This window comes from Sceloporus occidentalis, unplaced genomic scaffold (genome assembly GCF_023333645.1).
Source record: "Sceloporus occidentalis isolate IW3139 unplaced genomic scaffold, rSceOcc1.0.p SCAF_7, whole genome shotgun sequence".
NCBI classification, from domain to species: Eukaryota; Metazoa; Chordata; class Lepidosauria; order Squamata; family Phrynosomatidae; genus Sceloporus; species Sceloporus occidentalis.
The window spans coordinates 47618668-47632635 of record NW_028316987.1 but is presented as its reverse complement, the minus strand read 5'-3'; the positions used below and the strand labels follow the sequence as shown (position 1 = coordinate 47632635).

Below are 13968 nucleotides of genomic sequence, written 5' to 3'. Positions count from 1 at the left end.
ACAAGCTGAACTGACAAGAACTGGAATAATGCTAACCTGCCCCACCCAATTCATTCTAAATTTAAAACAAATTATTACAAACCCTAAACATACTTACTAGAAAATAAGACCCACTCAATATAGGCGTTTATGTCTGAGTAAACATGTAAGAGTCTGCCCTATGAATCTATTACAGAGCTTGGGAGGTGGACTATAATACATAAAACCTGCTCTACGATTTCAGGATAGATTTCAGTTAAAGTACAAGATGGTGGTTGGTACACAGAAGGAGGGCACACCTGACAACAAGAGAAGCTTGAGCTCCTCTTGCAGCAAAAAAGTTCTTCTCCCCTGGCTAGTGGCTGAAAAAAACTACTCAAGCCATCTAGCTTGCAATAGAACCTTGAATTAAATACGGAGATGGGAAAGGAACATAGACATTAACATGTTTTACGGGGACATTCCTTATGTTGTCCTTTGTTGCAGCTCAACTCCATGCAGGGTAAACAGATGTCCAATGAGAACTCTGTTACAAACCAGTCCCTCTTAATCAAGCTGTGATTTTTAATAGGCTTGATCTGATGTGCAACCTCACCATCTGAAAGGAGAGTATAAGGATATATAAGCCTTTCAGGATCAGACCAATGTCCTCACTAGTCCACTCTGGTTTTCCTACAGTGGTCATGCATGCATCTACAGGAAACCCAGAAAGAGAGCATGAATACAATGGCCTCCTAGTAATCATACTCCCCACCGCCTGACATAAAAAGGCACACCATTTCTGGCACTGGAGGAGGTATGTATCCATTGCAATTAGTAGCTTCTCCATCCTTCATGACAATCAATGTTCAGAACACAAACCACTGAACAATCAACTATATGAAAAAAGAAAAGGACATTTTCAGCATCACCAAAGGTCCCACAATTCTCTTTGAGGAAGAAGCTATATCAAAAAGTCAGCTCTCTGTAAGAACAAGATAAGCTTCAGCATTTGGGATTTCCAACAGTGAGTTCAACAGATTGTGCCAACTGAATGCAGGGGCAAGACCGGTCCTTGACTTCTTGCACTGTATCTCTAAATACTTCTGGAATGGTTAGTGAAAGATATAAAATAAATCCAAACTGATCCAAGTACATATGTATAAAGAACATGATATTTAGCTTTAGATCTTGTAAACATAAAATCTGAACGCTAAATCCGCATCCCCTGCTGTAATAAAAGAAAGGATTTCTAAGTTACTTTAGTTAAAGATGTACATGAGAGTTTAAAACTGGCAGCCTCATTCCAATACCATAAACACTCTGAAAAACTCTCCACAATGTTGTCTAAGATGCAAATAACATTTTAATAGGTTTTTTATTCCAGCACGACTGCTACAGTTAATTTCTGGGTAAAATACATATTTCAGCAATGCCTTTAAACAGTCCTTTCTGTTTCTCTCATTCTACAAGGTCAGGACTAGAAATCATTTTCTTTTCATGCATTATTCAGGAACGGACTCTAAACACTGGTGTATGAATTTACTACACCAATCAAAATCAATGGTTTTCTGACCTTCCTGTGTTCAGGGAAATGACACAGGCTTAAAATAACAGCCCAGTAGGAGACCTATTTTGCAGTACTCCTACTGTGTGTCTCACACACTAAATACTAACCTCACTGCTCTCTATTCATTATACCCACTGTCATGAACAACATTTTTCACACAGTACAATCATCCGTATATTAGTTACATTTGGAGTATTGTGCCTTTTGAAAAGCCCATTTTAAAAGCAAACTTGAAAGAATGGATTCCAAAGAGAAGATTTTTTTTATTTCTAAACTATCATATGAAGAGTCATTCATGAAAATAATTTAGCTAGGAAACAGCCAATAATTGAGATTGGTCATTCCTGCCTCGTGCCCTTTCCCTTTCAGCATGGAGATGCAGGGATGACTCAAAAGGAAGGTTGTTCCAGACAAGGCTTCTGATATTTGCTAGCTAGTTATGAGGAAGAACAGAGCCTTGACTTGCTTGCACACTTTCATCAAAGTCAGTTTCTCCCACTACTAATCCTACTTGGCATTTGGTGGATCTCTTCACACAGGACATGAAGGAATTTCAGAAATAGGAAAAAAATCTATGTTACAACTTAAAGAATTCTTTATTTAAACCAACAATAATGAGCCTGAGAAATGAAAGCTTTGCCTTCAAACAACTTTCCCATCCAGCTTTCATTCAAGATGTAGAATGGTTTGTCTCACAAGATGGATTAAAACATTTCCCTAATCATAGAGATTTGTTTTTTACTCTATTGAAAGGGGACACTAAGTTTATAAGGGGATATATATTTAGCTTAAGCTTTCTTTTGGGGAACTTGTTATCCCAGGATAACTTCTTGTTTTTACATGCTTATTTGCCAACCAACAATGACTAGTGAGCTGTGAAAACATTCTGGGTTTTAGTCAAAACATTAACGGATCTATCCAAGATGCTGAATCTACTCTGAGGATATGGGTCAGCACTTTAGATAGTTCTTTTAAGGTCACCATCCACTGAAACCTCCGGCTATCAATGTTGCCAACCCATGCTTGAAAATATGGAGGCTTAACATCTGCCTCCTGAGCCTTGAGTATGCCATTGGAAATACATTTTCACTCTTCTGAAGCCTTGTTTCTCAAATATACACTTGATCCCAAAATAACATTATATAGAAATAAAAAGAATGTTTAAAATTCTATCTCCTAATAAACATACTTACAGTCGGTGCTCTGTATCCATGGATTCTGCACCCACAGATTCAACCATCTACAGCTTGGAAATATCCCCCACCCCACACCTCTCCAAAAAGTTCCAAAAAAACAAACCTTGATTTTGCCATTTTATATAAGGAACACTATTTTACTACACCATTGTAGATAATGGGACTCCACAGATTTTTGTATCCATGGGGGTCCTGGGACCAAACCCCAGCAAATATCAAGGGTTCACTGTATTAACGACTGTGACTTGCCTATGGATTTCACCTCTCTGTCTCTATTTGCATGTTTAAATGTTCTGTTCAGTTGTGCTTTACATGTTACAGCCAGATTTGTGGTGTGTGTATTATAGGAGAAAGCAACCATCCTCAAATCCTTAGAGACCTAGAGACATACATCAGTGTCTGTGATTGCAGCTGCTTAATAAACATGTTCAGGATCTGGGGAAATGTTAACCAGGGAACCATCAAAGGATTTTAAAAAGCTAATAAATCTTGCTTGTCCCTAGTTTCCCCACAGACTTTTGCTATGAAAATCCCTATTTTTATGAGAGGAGAATTTATATTTACACTTTAATGTAAATTTCTCAATGAATTTCCCTTGTTCTTCAAATTAAGAGTGTTCTCACTGGCAAGAAGCCAGAGTAGTATATCAGCACTTCTGGCAATACTGAAAGAAAAGGAGGAGGAGGCGGCAGCCATTACCTATGGCTTTGTAGAGGAACCATTTGTTGGATTCCGACAATAATTTCCTGAATACATCAGAAAGTCAGTTCTTGGTTCCAGGGGTGTCACTTCTAGGAAACAGTGCCAATGGTGGATGTATGAGTAAGCTTACACCTGAAAGACTGCTACAGAAAACAACGTATTTCCTGTTTAGGACATTAGATTGTCTTTTTACATATGGAAATTAGCAATGAGGACCATCACAACAGAGCCTGGGATGAGACTGGTACTAAAGACAAATGAGGAAGCTAATTCAATAGCAAGTGATTTTTAAACAAAGCTGTTGGATTTATTTCAGAGAGAGGAAGTGGTGTCACATACCTTTGTTAGGTCCATTCCAAGTTTGAGTTGTGAAATAAGGTGAAGAATTATACTACGCTGATCATCCCTGACTCCTAAATCATCCTCTTCATTATCTTCAGTGTCTGTCACCTCATCTTCAACCAAGACCAATTCACGAGATGAATGCTTAAAAAAAACATGAATACATAATCAGTATGACCACCTGGATAAACAAGGAACAATATGGCACAGGTTCATGTACGCTTAATTCGAGAGTTCTCTAAAAACACTGGGACGGTTATTTCTAAACACTCATTGCTAACGCATCACACTAATCATTAGTAGGGTACAAACAGTAATGATTTCAGCAGCGTTGAGAACTTGAACAGGCAAAATAAAGAAAGATCAGAATAAATCTGAGCACTTCCTTTAATCACTCTCATACCTCTAAAATGACATTCCCATCACTCAAAAATATATATACTTTAGATACTTGATGTTGTTTTTCTCTTGATATAATGAGAAAATAAAATAATCTTGGTGGGAATTGTTGGGGAAAACAGATACTTAAGATACTATAGTAGTATTTGCTGTAAAAATGAAAACTATCTTAAGAATTTACCTAGTCCCAGAACAAGGTTATTATTTATCTTAAAGATAATGACAACATTGCACATCTGTTCAGCTTTCAGGCATGCAAGCTAGTATTTCAGATATGAAAACCTATACTTATTTTTAAAGGGGGCAAAGATAACACAACATCAAGGTACAATGAAATCTCAATCCTTTCATGTAAAAATATTTGGACTTTGTTTGGTAAGTTTGGAATTCAAGCCTGATTACCAGAATCATCATATAAAGGAATCAAGACATGGTATTTGGGCTGGGGGAGTCTGTCAGCTTTTTGAGAAGTGCACAGGTTGGACTTGCTCCTGAAAGTAGTACAGTCTGACCCCTTGCATTTTATGAGGCCATATTACTGCACAGGTATAAACTAATCATCATGGCAAATTTCTTTCACTTTTATTTCATGTGATAAAAAGACAGCAATAGTTTCAAAGTAATAAATGATCTTGTGAAATGAATCAAAGTAGTTGAAGTTATAAAGTGGCTATAAAGTAACTTTGTGTGTTGAAGGGAAGCAGAACGGGGGGACGGAAATATTTCATGATTATTCTATTTCAACAAGGAATTTGGATTTATATTTTTCCAAAGGGTTTCCTAATAGATCCAAAACCTGGAGGGCTATTGTATCTATAGTCTCCACAGTTTGGCGTTATTATAAAAGCATACTGAATTTATACAGAGTAATGTGTTCATCTATAACCCTATAATCAAGATACCTTCTAAAATACAGCACTACCTTAAGCATCCTTTATATATACCAAACATCAAATATTGTTTTCTCTAGCTTTATCATACACCATGGGAAAAATAATTACTAAGCCACCAGACTGCCTATATAACTCTCCATTATTTACATCATGCCAGTTTGATGTAGTGGCTGAAAGGGTAAACACCACCACTTCCCCATCATACAATACAGAGAACAACATACTCTTGGACCTCTGCTTCCATTTCACTGACACATAAGAACTCCAATGATACTCTGTAAAGAGTTTAATTTAAAAAGGGGGGGAGAGGGGAGAAAATGAAGAAACAAACATGAACTTATCAGGAGGGGATCCGGAACTTACAGGCGATGCTTCTATGGCAGGCTTGCTTATCATCCAGCTCGACCTCATTGAGTATCCTGAACTACGTAACAGCACTACTGTTTGCTGCTGCTGCTGCAAGCTCCTTTAATAGCAAGCAGCAAATGAGCTGGAGCTAGGCATTAGTAGTACCAGGAAGAGTCAAGAGAACCTTTCCTCCCTGCTCTCCCCCCACCTCCTTTTTAATTTCCAGTGAATTTGAAAAGCATGATGTCAGATCAGCATGAATCTGCTGCCTACATTTCTAGTCACATGGGACTGGATCAGTGAGCTTAACTACAAATCGTTTGCAACTGGAGAGATGTTGCTGCTGCTGCTTGTCTGCTTCTACCCCCACCCTCCAACATGGTGTACATGAGTTAGCATTGGAAAAAGCAGCTTGTTCAGCACTGAAGAAGAAGAAAAGGCCTCGCTATCACATGTTCAAAAACCTTCTCCCAACTATGGAGGGCTTTTACAATTCCAGATGTCTTATCTCCCTGGACCCCAGGCCTCAAATGCCTGGGTTATCAGAAATAGTTATTTTACTAGAGGCCTTCAGAACCAAATGAGTAGTAACTACAACATGTTTACAGAAACATATATGCACAGCTTTATCTTCATCGAATCTGACATGCTAACAGTGGGGGTGGTCAAGGCTGCCTTTTAACAAAACAGGCAAGATGTATACTAGGAGAACCATTTCATACATTGTGTGTCTGTGTCTTGAAGTCACCGGTTGGTTTTCAGTGATTTTATACGGTTTTATTAAGAAAAAGGGGTTGACACCAACCCAACTGAGGAAACTTACACTTCATTCCCATCTTATTTAACAAGCTTAGCCACCAATAAATCATGAAGGAACCCCAACTACCCGCAGCCTTGCCCTTCTGGACACAGGTGGAGTGTAACAGGGTTCTCAACCCCAAGCATAGCCTCAGAACATCTGGGTGGCTTCTTCATATCCTCCCACTCAAATTTTCCCCTCCACCTGCTATCTTTTCCCTGGGGTCCCAGGGATCACAGGCCACCTTGTCTTACTTGGATACCCCTTCCCTCAAGCTCAGTACTGAGGACAGGGAAATTCCCTTCTCCCTCATCCTCAAAACATGCCTCTCAAGCCCACTACCTGGAGCCTCACCTCTTTCCTAATCCTGACCATCTGGACCTACTCCTCCCATACCACCCCTTCTGCCCTGTTCTTGGACTACTCCATCTTCCATCATCCCTCCTTCCTTTCTCCATGCCCCTTTGTATCTCCCCACTCTCCTTCCTGCCCCCTTCAGGCCCTGACTTTCTGTCTCTGCATCCCAGAAACAGGCTTCCTCCTCCTCCTCCTCCTCTGCTGTTCCTCCATTCTCCTCTATCTCCCTCCACTGAGAGATATGTGTTCCAGGGGTGTGCCTTCCCCCCCTCTCTTCCTCCCTTCTGGTTTCTGCCTCCAGCCAACCCTTTGCTTCCTCCAACTGGGCTTAAGGGTAGAGCCATGGTGGCAGGAGAACAGCCAGTGAACAGGTTCAGGGAAAAGAGCCTGGAGGCAGTGACCACACCACCCTTTGCGGCATCACACACTCCCATGTCTTTAAGAATTATCCATAGATTTTCACGATCAATGCTGTCAAAGGCTTTGCTATAATCTGCTGATTATAGCAGATAATGCTTTGCTATAATGATGATTTTATTCCCTCCCTCCTCAGAATTCCTTGGTGCACTCCATTAGCCATCCTATATTTGCAATATGGTCCCTAGTACCTCTGGAATTTCTCTCTGCATGAGAAATTACAGAATTTTGAGCATCATTTTGCTTCCATGAGAACTAATACTATGGTCCTATAGCTGCTGCAGTGTTTTGTGTCTCCTTTTTTGTGGGTGTATATTGATCATTTCCAGTCCGTTGGCCACCATTTTGTTTTCCGTATTTGTTGGCATATATTGGTAGTGTTAGGATTTTAACCATCTCTTCCTTTTTTAAGAAACCTCTCAATAAACAGAGATTAGGATTGGATCCAAGCTGAATTTACTGAAGTGAGTCACAAGTAAATTGTCCCACTGCTTCAGTGTAGTGTAGTGAGTATTTGACACTTCTGTCACAGGTAAGATCAGAGATCTGTATTTTGTGTCTGAAATGACTCTGTTTACTTCAACTTGATTTGGACAGCTCCTCAGCATAACCCAATCAGGAAAACACTTATTAAAAAATTTCAGGGATCTGAAGGTGCTGCTATGAATGGGGGGAGGTAGAGGATTCTACTTTTACCAGTATGGTGGCATATGCCAAAATCTGGACCCAAAATAATATTATATATCTATGTATAATGACCTTGAAAGCAAAACTGATACATGAAAGTGTGTGTGTGTGTGTGTGTGTGTGTGTTTAATATTGTTATTGTTGTTAAAAGTATTTCCAACCAAACAGTCATCCTAGGATACAAAAGCAATATACAAAAAACAAAAAAACTAAGCACACCATACAATCAAGCCATCAAGAGCAAAAACAAAATTGCTTATTTACCACCAGATTTCAGAAATTTGGTTGCACAGCCATTAAATGAAGTTTGATGCATCAGCATAAGCTGGATTAGTTACTGATGACGTCTTCCAATGAACAGCTCAGGATAAATACAGCAAATGCTGCACTAGCGTGCACAAAAAACATGGTCATCAGTAGAATGTCACCCTTTCCAGAGGACACTCCAGGAAAAGACTGATCAATTTACTGTTATGTTCTATAGGGAAAAAATCGACAGCCCTAATGCAGTCTATCCTTGCTCCTCAGTAACAATGAGATAATATGACCTATTGACTTGTCAAAGTACACGGTCAATAACTGCATGTTACTGTCCCAAAAAAGAAAAAGACAGTTCGTCAAAATACTATTAGACTAAAACATTAAACACTGTTAGCACGATCCTATCCATATCTCCTCAAATGCTCCATTCAGTTCAACATGACAACTTCCCCATAAACAGGTGTTAAGGCCACAGCCTGAAAACAGTCCTAAACCAATTTCAAGAATTGTTTTCTCTATGTCACAGATTAAAACATTAATTCTGTGAATATGCTACTACATAATAATTTAGTAATTCACTATTTCATTATAATATTTAAAACCTTCCAAAATTAATATAAAGACCACTTTTCCATGTTCTTACAACAAATTGCAAACCAAGTGTGGCCAAAAGAGAAGAAAAAAACAGGAAGTATAATCAGCTATACTTTCAATTGTTGGAGTTGGGAGTTGGCCCTCCATATTGATGGATTCCTTATCTACAGATTCAACTGTTCACGGCTTGAAAATCTTTGGGTGTGCATTAATTTCAAAAAGCAAACCTTGATTTTGCTATTTTATATAAGGGACACCACTCGCCTAAACAAAAGACACTTGGAAAGCGTGTGGGAAAGAGACACTGTCCGACTGCAAGAGGAACAGTGTTTGAACAAGGAGGTTGAAGCCATAAACACATTAATAATGATAATAGCCCATAAGGGTGAGTGGTGGGCCTCACAAAACATCATCATTATCATTATTAATGGGGGGGGGGAGACCAGAGAATAAGAAATAATAAAGAAATACAACTTGTAAGAGAGAACAGCTACGCAGTCTGAAGCGACAGGCGCGGTACAGAGTGCCAGAAAGAGGCGCCTCCCCAGCGCCTCTCTTTGCTCTGCAGGAGTGCCACAGCAACCAAATTGTGCAGTGCTGCAATGCCACAAAGTGCCAGGACAGCACAATGATGTCACAGCTGCACCGCCCCGTTTGGAAGCGGCACAGTTGCGACATTGTCTTTACACACCCCACTTGGTGGGCGTGCTGCAGCTGCAGCACATCCATGACATGCAAGGGTTGACGCGCGTGTGGGCGCTCCTCCCACCTGGCAATCCTCGCACGTGACGAGGGTGCTGCAAAGGCCCATCTGTTCCAGGCCTATGTTCTGTTTGTGGACGGAAAGAAACTGAGGAGAAGGTAACTTGGCAGGCTTGAGCATGCCCAGCAGGTGGTGAGATATGGGTATTTCCTGTCATGTTACTCAGCTCTAGAAAATACACTGGTGAGCTCTGCACAGCCACAGACCCATACGTGTGAGACCCACAGACCACAATGAAGAATCAGTGGATATCAAGAGTTCAATGTATTTTCCACCACTAAAAAGTAGTGAACAACTGTGCATATAATATACAGGTGGTTCCGCCAAGCAAAAATACATTCTGAATGTGACTTTGCCTTAAAACGAACAGTTGCTTGAGTGATCACCTCTGTATTCCTTCCTCTATACCTCAACTGGGATCCAAAAGATCAGGACACGTACCTTATTCCATCCACCCAGGGATTTGATTTGTTTTGTTTTAGCCTTCTGTTTCTCAAAAGACAGCCTTCTATGAAAGATAGCAAAAACCTTTTAAATCTAAGGAGACTTTCAAAAGCAATTTCTGATATGGCATGGATGATTTTGTTCAAAGAAAAATGATGGGGGAAGAAATCCCACTGGAAACACTCACGCCCTTAGGTGAACCTAAAGTACAGTACTGTATCTCTTTCGATCTTTGCCATTAATATTTGGCAAAGTGGAAGATAAAGAGAAATCCAAGAGCTAACAGAATTTTCATTTTGAGAACAATGTAGGAAGAGACAAACCAATGTCAGAGATATTTTATATGTCCAAACAAAGCAAAACAAAAAAACAGCCTCTATGGAACTGTTTTAAATTAGAAAAGAAGAAAAAAGGCTTTGAAAGGTAAAGCAATTCACTCTTAACAGGACTGTTTTTAATATTATCCAAAACACTAACAATACTGCAGAATGAAATAATTTCTTTTTGGTTGTTTTTGTAGCAGAATAAGTGCAGCATAAACCAATACTTTTCAGATGTACTTTTGAGAGTTTCTGCAATACAAATGTCAATCCATACATTCTTGCAGGCTTGGGTAATGTCAGAGCTCCTAAATTCCAGCTTTCTGTAAAGGTGAGAAATACTAGCAAAGAGTAGAAGTTAATTGTTCCACCTCCAGAGAAAATATCAGTTGTCGATTACCAAAATGCAGCTGGTCACAAACCATCACTTCCATTTCATGAGCCATAGGAGCAAATATGGGCATATTATATTTATAAAACCACAAAGACAAAATGACTTCTTTCTTGACTTGTTAAGAAAATATATATAATACTTCTGTAAAAATAAGGAACATATCTCACAACAAATTAATATATTCCTACACAAAGAAGAGGTGTAAGAGAGGGGCCATTGTAACAAAACATAGGACTTGCTTGAAAGTAAGGTGAGAGGCTCAAATATCCTTTTTCTTTCATTAAATGCAGTTCCTCAAATACATTTCAACCAGACACACCTAGCTGACACACAAATAGTTTTTTGAATGTTGTTAGATGTACAAGACTATTTGTACATCCAATTATATTGCAACCAAAAGCAATCTCGTGGATATTTTACAGCAATATTTTTGTAGCTGCTTCAAGAAAAAGGAAAGTTACACCTGTGCAGAAGTGCCAGGCCTATATCTAGCACTGGACTTGTGTATGCTTAAGAGGAATGACAAAACCATTGAGGATATCAGCAGAGCTTTTGGAGTGGCCAGTGTTTATGTGTGATATCCATAAACATATCACAAAATCTCATGAAAATAACACCCAGGGCACATCAGCCTCTTCCAACTCAATAGCATCCGCTGAAATACTATAATATGTGCAAAGAAGAGCCCCAAGGCCATTCAGTGAATTTGTGATCCAGATAACATTGATCTGGAAACTACAGTATAACCTTTATACACAGAGTTCAACCAAGCTTGGCCAGTAAACCCTACAATTCAGGAAGCACAAATTCTCTGGTAGACAGAGAAAAATTTTATATTGCTATTAAATTATGGACATTTATCCTTTGGAAAATATCTTTCAGAGTATCCCAGTGGCCATATTGGCATGGAGAATCTGGAAATTGCAGACCAAAAAGTAAACCTTCCAGACTCTGGTTACAGATGTGTGTATAGCTATAGATTAGAGGTGGGGCAGGAAATTTTCATACTGACATATTTAACCATTTGAATTAATAGTTGCACATTTTGTCTCTTTCTTTCCCACTCAAACATCACTGGTCATATCCAATGGGCATTTTAAAGTTTTGAAGTTTTGAACTAGTATAAATCATAGTTATTTCTTTTTACGTCTATGTATAGCTTGCTCTACCAGTTTACTTTTGCTTATTAGCAAAAACAGAAACTTTTATTTTCATGGCAGCATGCCACAGCCCCATCTTGCGTATCATTCAGAATCAGAGCTTAACAGTAACACATTAAAAGTAATTGTTATTCCTTACTCTATATTTTTTAAACCTTTTAAGCATTATAATGTCAATAATAATACAGTCAGCCCTTCTTATATAAGGATTTTTTTATACACCAATTCAAGCATATGTGGTTTGAAAATGTTCAAAAAACATTTGATGTTCTATGACATCAAAATCTTGGGAGTTTTTTTTTAAATGAAATGTATTATGACAAGGGCTTGGATTTTAACTTTTTTTCTCCACGAACAAAAGGAGCTTCCATGCATGTAAAGAAAGGCTGGTCTCATGGGAGATCCTATTTGATGATTACAACTCAACAAGTTAGCAAACGTTAGGATAGTAACTTAGGTAGTCACTGCATATTTACAGGGAGATTTCAGATGGTCTGATTTTTATTGTAGAGCTGGCACATATGCATCTTACCATAAATGTTCCACTAAAAGACAAAATAAGACAAAAGCTCTGGCTTAAAAGATATTTGCTTCAGTATAAAATATGTACACAAACAGGTTTACCAAAGAGATTTTACTTGCGTGTACAATGTCTGTTACAGCAAGCTATAAAAATCAAGATTAGTTAGATTAGTCTAAGTCATTTCTATCAATGCTGTTGTAGCAAGCTTAATGTTATCTAAGTCTACTTTAATGTAATTGTACATTTAATCATCTGAGCTAAGCATACCTTACCTGAGACTGTTCAATTGATTGTGTCAGATGTCATATTTGGGTGGTCTGATAGAGAATAAGCTTAGAACAGTAGCATTTTGCCAACAGATTAATTTACCCTGCACAAATCATTACAGGCTAAAGATATTTGCATTGCTACGCAGCCTAAAAAGGATTTAATCAAGCATAATGGAAAAAGACAGACCACAGCAAGAAATCCTTTACTGTCTCTGCTACACACAGAGAATGTGCTGCTCTTTATAGTAGCAAATATGCTGTTGTCAAAGCTGAAACTGCTCACTTTTAGCTAGCGCTGACAATAAGGACAAAACATGTTTTATTGTTTAGCAGATTTGGGAAATCAAGTACTGGGATTTTATCTCAAGTGCAGGCACAATTAAACTTTCCCATTCATAGTAATTCATAGTAATTTCCTATCATGGGAAACGCATGCTGCTCCATCACTGAGGTGGTTGTGATGTTTAATGTTTCAATTTTGTACAACTTGATTTATTGTTAATACAGTCAGCCCTCTGTATCAGTGGGGAGTTTGGTTTCTGCTCCACCCCACCCAGGATATGAAATACTGCAGGATCACAAGTCCATATAAATCTATGGATGGCAACATGCATGCATCCGCGTTGGCATGGCTGCATACTCATTTACTTACTTATATGGGGCAGGGCTAGCTGCTGATTTTCAAAACTGCAGATAGCTAGGCTATTGATATGGAGAGCCAACTGTACAATATCAAGGTCAGGTGTGTTAATATAATTAATTAATATATAACTACTGTAATATAATTTATTAAAGATAAAGGCTGAAACAAAGCCACCCTGTGTTACATATAATTTTTCAGTGCAATTCAGGAGGTCTTCCTCCTTTTTTAGTTAGAAGATCTGCTAGTACACAGAAAAGTGATGTACTGTACTCTAAGTATGGTATAGATCCTTGCTACTCACCTGAGAAGAGTATGAAGGTGTCCCTGGGAATGAACCCGAGTGGCAAGATGCCATATAAAATACTAGCACCATTAGGGATAGGACTTTTCTAGAAGTTTTTTCCCTGGAGTACTAAGATTGTACCACATGGTTTTGGAGTCCTTGGAGAACCAGTAGCACAGAAGCCAGTGCCTGCAGTGTCAATCATGTAGAAAGAAATTAGAAGGAAATGGAAAGAGGAAAGTAAATTGTCAGAGAAAGCTAGCAGTGATTAAAGAAATGGCTTGAAGAAACAGAGAACAACTGGGGACTATGGGGAGAAATGGGGGGGAGCAACACACTGGATGAGAAGCTAGATTATTCAGTAAAATCACTGAGATGAGAAAGATAAAATTAAGAACAGGAAACAGAGGAATGGGGATGTGTTTTGTAAAAGTGAGGTTGTGTCTGTCAGGTCAGCATAACCAATAGAGTGGGGAAAAGAGGAATATGGGGGTAGGAAAGGAGTCCTGATATGGAAAGAGATCAAAGAGAATGGACTACACACCTGAGGTGGGAAAGGACCTGTTTAGGTTTGGCTTTATTTAAAACAAATATGGACAGGAAAGTTGCAGCTACGTTGTCACAATGATCCACGATGATGTATGCA

General features: G+C 38.8%; 1 protein-coding gene across 3 annotated transcripts in view; it reads right to left on the bottom strand.

The window, feature by feature from the left end:
• LOC149309707 (oxysterol-binding protein-related protein 10-like) overlaps positions 1-13968 on the bottom strand; it is an 80887-nt gene that overhangs the window by 18083 nt on the left and 48836 nt on the right. For all 3 annotated transcript variants that reach the window (XR_016281929.1, XM_089532888.1, XM_089532889.1), the window contains exon 7: positions 3766-3912. Coding sequence is in view for 2 of the 3 variants with exons in the window: in XM_089532888.1 (XP_089389014.1) it covers positions 3766-3912 (147 nt within the window). In the remaining variant the exon portion in view is untranslated. The remainder of the gene's footprint in view (positions 1-3765; positions 3913-13968) is intronic.